The 6000-nt window shown below is 36.0% G+C and overlaps 1 protein-coding gene across 1 annotated transcript; it reads right to left on the bottom strand.

Moving 5' to 3' along the window:
* Positions 1–264: 264 nt before the first annotated feature.
* Positions 265–1171, bottom strand: LOC148563403 (uncharacterized). The gene is made up of 2 exons (XM_088486440.1): positions 815–1171; positions 265–732 (listed from the first exon to the last, which is right to left on the bottom strand). The coding sequence occupies exons 1-2, from the start codon at positions 1118–1120 to the stop codon at positions 265–267; spliced, it is 774 nt and encodes a 257-aa protein (XP_088342566.1). The 5' UTR covers positions 1121–1171.
* Positions 1172–6000: the final 4829 nt, after the last annotated feature.

Raw genomic sequence — 6000 nt, 5'->3', positions numbered from 1 at the left:
GCATTAGATGACGAATGCGCAAAAACTATGTTAAACATCGTTTAAGCAATACAGCCTCATAATCAAATCCTCTTTTATCAGAGGTATGAACAACAAATTAGGAACAGACAAGGCCTAATTTGACAGATAAATGCAGTCAGCAAAAATTCCATACTCAAAACAGTCTAAAACATCAGTTCTTACAAGGCTTTCACATATCATGTGTCAGAAGAAGCCTTCCAAAAGCAAAACACAATTAAAATACTTAAAATAAAAACATCTTTTTCAATCAGCTAAGTTATCATCGCCTTCCTCGGCGACCTCCTCATCATCCACCAAATGGCCCTCCCGAACTACCTTACTCGGATCCATGGCAGTAAAATTCCCATCTGGCACCATGAATTTTGCTTGGGTAACAGCACGCTCAAAACCCTCAGCAAAAGCGTCCAAGATCTCTGCCTCTCGGCTAGCTTCCATCTTCTTCATTTTTAAAGTAACCTCAATCATCTGTTCACTCATAATAGATAAATCGTTCTCCTTTTTTCTCAGAGTTTCAACATCTCTTTCATGATTTTCTTTCTCCAACCTTAATTCTTCCTTAACTACGTCAAGTTCTTTTTTAAGCATACTTAGGACAGACTCTTTTGATTCCAACTGCCCTTTAAGCACATCACTCTCTGCAGCGGTCCGTAGCATTTTTCTATACTTTTTCTCCTGACTCCGGCCTATGCTGACCAGCCGAAACCCTAATACCTGGTGCACAAACACAACTCACATAATAAATATCATAGCTACTACATATTCCTAAGTAAAATGTGCAGCAAGCAAGCCTCACCTGCATGAATTGATCAATACCCACATCCCCAACCTCATCAATACGAGACACATCAGAAGCAGCCTGAACAACTTCGTCTGCCACAACATTAAAAGGAAAATTTCTATCCCATACAGATGAGCCGTCCCTCCCGTCTTCAAAAACATGAAGTCTTTCTTGCTTCACAGTGAAACTCGATAATTCATCAAGTTGAATTGCCTTATCCTTTTCTTCTGCATCCACGATAACTACCTCAGACTTCCTCTTTTTGAAAATAATGCCTTTCTTTTTCGGTGGCGGTTGGTTAACCTCAGCCTCACCTTCCATTTTTTTTAGATTTGATGAAGACCCTTCGAAATTTTTTACTTTGAAACGGGCCCTCAGACTTGATGCTGAAACCCCGGGATACTTCCCAGCTGCAAAAACAAAGTACAGTTAGTACGATAAATAAGTACATCATCAAAATCTATTGAGATAACTTACAATCCCTCACCATAATTCTTGACTGAAGCTCTATTTTCATCCCAGGGAAGCAAATGTGCAACAGATATTAAACCACCCTTGCTGACCATTTCCATAAGGAAAGCTAATATACATTCATTCCTAGGAGTTATAAGCTCAGGGCCTAATATGTGCTGGGGTTGACAGTACCAATAAATCGGAAATTTCTCACCTAGGTGTTCATCCAAATAAAATGGAAATTCTTCGTCAACCGTTTTTACTTTAAGAAACATTTCCTTAAAATCTTTGAAAGAGGATTTGTATAACTTGAAAATAGAAAATCCAGGGGTGCTGTTCAGATTAACCCAGAGCCCCTTCCAGACCCCTTTGGCTTGAAAAAGGCTAAAGAAAAGTTCGATTTCTGGTTCAATTTCAAGAAACTGCATCAAAACTTGAAAACATTTTAAAAATGCCCACCCATTCGGATGAATTTGGGAGGGTGCACAGTTCATCTGTTTTAATACATCACACTCAAACTTTGTGAAAGGCAGTTTAATGAAGAGTTCCTCAAGAACACAGCTATACATAAAGAAGTTTTTAAAATCTTTCTTCCTATGAAACACACGATCCATGCGATTGCATGGCAGCAACTCAATTCAAAAACCAGGCCTAATAATCCTGGATAAATTCACCTCACTAACACTCCCCTTGTCAACAAAAAGAGAGGATCTTATCTTAACATCATCGTCTACCCATTCGTAAGATTCATCATCATCAACCTTAGGCAAAACCTTCACTTTCTTCTCAACCATTTTTTTCTTTTTTGAAAAATTAGAAAGTAATTAAAAGGTTAAAGAGTATTTTTACTAACCTCTTTGAGTCATTCTCTTCGTGTCTCTGGAACCAGCAATAGTTAAAACCACAACGCTTTGTTTCAGTAAGTGTAACTTGAATTAATTCTAAGCCATCCATCCAATAAACCATTCAGTTCCACAATAAATCCCAACTCTTCATTAAAACCCCATTTCAATGGATACAAGCCTGCTTAGGAAATTGCACCATTTTTTGATTACAGTTAACATTAAATGGCACTTATCACGGCTTTTCCAATTTCTTATAAAAAAAAAAAATAATAATAATAATAATAATAATAATAAATAAATAAATAAATAAATAAAAATAATAAAAGTTTAACTTCCTTTAATAGCCAATGAGACACGTTGATCTGGGGGCTCCCTCACGCCGAGCTATAATTCAGATTCATAAAGCTCAACCTGCCTCATTTTAAACCAGGCTAAGCTTGGGGGCTGTGTTATGACCGTTATACATCACTGGAAAGTTATAGCTCGGCTAATTTTCTTGTAACCGATATATTAACTTCGTCGAATTATGATTATAAATGATTTGTTCAATAACGTCGGAAAGGGTATTAAATCCTCTTAAACGTCGGAAAACGGTTATCCTTGTTCCCTAATTATAAAAGAGAACTATCAGAATTCAAAAGGTAGGTCATCTTTCCAAGATAATAACTCTTCTCATAATTCTCATCAACTGACTTGATCGTCGGAGTGCTTTTTGCAGGTGCCCCCCCTCCTGTTTCATTTGGTGACCAAGGCATATCCTGATTCGGATAATAGGTCGGCCAACTCTCGCTGGGAAACAAGTTATAGCTCGGATAAAGCAGGATATAGCTCGGCTGAACCAGGCAAGAACACCAACTATAGACACTCTCTATTTTTTTCACACGACTCTAGTTATAGTAGTGTTATTCTATGAATACCTAACCTTTCTCCCTTCTTTTAGAGTATAGTTTGTCATAGGTCTCTTGAAAACTTTTCTAATTGTAAATTCCATCCCCAACTCTAACCTGACATGAACAAATTTGGTAACATCATTAAAGATTGGATTTACAACTAGGTCATCTGCATCATTAGAATTTGGTGGAGTCCTAAGCTCATCTAACTTTCAAGAGTCACCAAAAAGTGAACATGAACATGAATAGGTACAAATTAGACTATTGCATGCATAAGTATAAGTTAGACTATATGGTGTATAAGTATAAAATAACCTATTAAACAAAATAGATTATCCTAAATCAATCACTTACCAAGACTCAGTTCATCAGATTCATATCTTCTATCATTCTCAAAATTTGAATCATTAGTCAAGGGATTTAAGTCTTCTTCATGTCCAATTTTTTTTCTTGTCTGAAGTGCTGACAATTTGCTTCTTTCTTTTCTTAGATATCCCTGCCTTAGATTCACTATTGGATTCTAAAATCCCAAGTGGCAGGTATGGCTTATACAAACTATCTTTCATAGATTCATATGAATCGGATGAGTCATCATCAACCCCAATGATTGGCCTTGGAGGTGCCTTCTTGCCATGAGATTTTGTCAAAAGTTTTTTAGATAACTTTGTTGAAGTGTTAAACATAAAGTCACCAGGTGTTTTTGTTGCTTTTTCGGTGTAATTCCTCTAAATAGTTTGTGAAGTTTTTGTGTAGCTTTATCCTGATTTGGGAGAGTGGATGTAATCAAGTTTGGTTGAGACAATGGTTTAGTAGTAGTGGGATTTTTTGTTTGGGAGCAATGAGATTGGGTTGTGATAAGTAGAGGTGTTCAAAACCAATCCAGACCAAATAAAATCGACTAACCGAACTGAAAAAACCAAAAATCGAAAAATGACGTTTTGCTATTTTTTCCTACGGTTCAGTTCGATTTTCAATTCTAATACTGAAAATCCTAACGGAACCGAACTGCTCACATAAAAAACCCTAACAAAACCAACCCCCAAACAGATAAGCTAAACTTAGCGCCACTCTCACTCTCTAACGAAGAAACCTCAAGTCCTCAAGTCCCAGCACCAAACCCCCCTCCTAGCACCGTTATCCTCCACAACACCATTTTCAGACAGCACCCACAACACCAATTTCCTTATCACGCTTCCCTCTTCTCGGCGGGGTCCTCTCTCCTTCCCTTCCTCCTCGATCGTCACGCTTCCCTCACCGTCTCCTCCACGCCGTCTCTCTCAACGTACCAGGTGGCAAGAACTGCCGTTGTCTTCACGCACAGTAGCTGCAAAGTAAAAAATGGAGCCTCCGAGTCAGGTATTCAATTTCTGTTCAATATATTTATTTAGTGTATTTGTTCAATATATGTTGCTGATTGTTGTTCATTGTACTTATTGTTGATTTTTTTAAATTGGTAGTAATTTTATTTTGTTGTATTTCTGCTTCTGTTTTTCTAATTATTTGTTTAATGTATTTGTTGCTGATTGTTATTCATTGTTCAATGTATTTGTTGTTGATTTTTAAAATTGCTAGTAATTTTATTTTGTTGTGTTTCTGCCTCTAATTTTTTAATTATTTGTTCACTGTATTTGGTCAATGTATTTGTTGTTATTTTTTTGAAATTGCTAGTAATCTTATTTTGTTGTTCAATGTATTTGTTTATGCAGTTTAACATCAGTTCAAGTGAGAATATGGGCAACACTGGAGGAGCAATAGGAGCTGTTGTTACTCTTCCGAATGAATATGCAAGCATAAGATCTCCAACTGTATTGCCTGTTGCATCAGCTCCTCGTAGAAACACAAGGAAGCTTGCTAATAGAGGCCGAGGGAAGAGGCGGGCTGTTGAAGAAGCTCCTGTTGATGACACCACTGAAACTGAGACTGACAAAGGTAAGAGAAAGCCCTTTAGACCTAGGTTTTGGACATGGGTTCACTTTACTAAAGATGAAACTAGTAATCTACAGTACCCTAGAGCTAAATACAAATGGTGTGGGGCTAGTTATGCTTGTAATACACATAAAAATGGCACCAGTAATATGAAAAACCATTTGTTATCGCAATGCAAAAAATTTCTTAAGGAAACATTAAATCCTACTCAAAAGATTCTTTATTTTCAAGATGTGATAAAAGATGATAGGAAAGGGATAGGTAGTTCACTTTCTGCTGTCTCTTTTGATATTGATCTTTATAGACAAGCCCTTGCTAGAATGATTATTATGGATGAATTGCCTTTTCGCATATTGAAGGGGAGGGTTTTCGTTATTATATGAGTTGTTTGCAACCCAAATTTTCACTTCCTATAAAGATTACAGTTGTTAGGGATTGTTGGAAGCTTTATTTGAATGAAAAAAATTAAGTTGAAGTCTGTTTTTAATCAACTAAATCAAAATATTTGTTTGACAACTGATTGTTGGTCATCTATGCAAAACTTGAACTATTTTTGTTTTACTGTTCATTACATTGATGCTAATTGAAACTGCAAAAAGGAATCCTAAATATTTGTGCTATCAAAAATCACAAGGAGAAAACAATTGGTAGGAAGATTGAGAAATATTTGTTGGGAAGGGAAATATTGTGAATTTTTCTATAACTGTTGATAATGCTAGTACAAATGATATTGATATTTCTTACTTGAAAAGTAGAATGGAGGATTGGAACTCACATCCATTGAAGGGAGAGTTTTTGCATGTTAAATGTTGTGCTCATATTTTAAATCTTGTTGTGAATGATGGATTGAGAAAAATACATGATTCAATTTTAAAGATTAGGAATGCAGTTAGGCATGTGTATGCATCACCAGGTCGTATTGAGAGGATTTGGAGAAGTTAGAATTAGGTATGGTCAAGTTTCGATAGATAATTTTCTTTATTATCTTTAAATAATTTTTAATTTAGTTTTATTTATATATATTATTTGTTATGATTGTTCCTTGTTTTATATGTTTTGTAGAAGTTGCACGCACTCCTGATCTTAA

This window comes from Arachis ipaensis, chromosome B5, assembly GCF_059453495.1.
Source record: "Arachis ipaensis isolate K30076 ecotype BB chromosome B5, ASM5945349v1, whole genome shotgun sequence".
Classification (NCBI taxonomy): Eukaryota; Viridiplantae; Streptophyta; class Magnoliopsida; order Fabales; family Fabaceae; genus Arachis; species Arachis ipaensis.
The sequence above is the reverse complement of the archived record's forward strand: the minus strand, read 5'-3'. Positions and strand labels throughout refer to the sequence as shown.

What these genes read in the sequence shown, in the direction of transcription:
- LOC148563403 (XM_088486440.1), bottom strand. Translation starts at nt 1,120, where the DNA reads ATGGAAGGTGAGGCTGAGGTTAACCAACCGCCACCGAAAAAGAAAGGC. An exon ending in GTATTGATCAATTCATGCAG is followed by an intron (nt 733 to 814) that starts GTGAGGCTTGCT and finishes TTTGTGCACCAG; the next exon opens with GTATTAGGGTTTCGGCTGGT.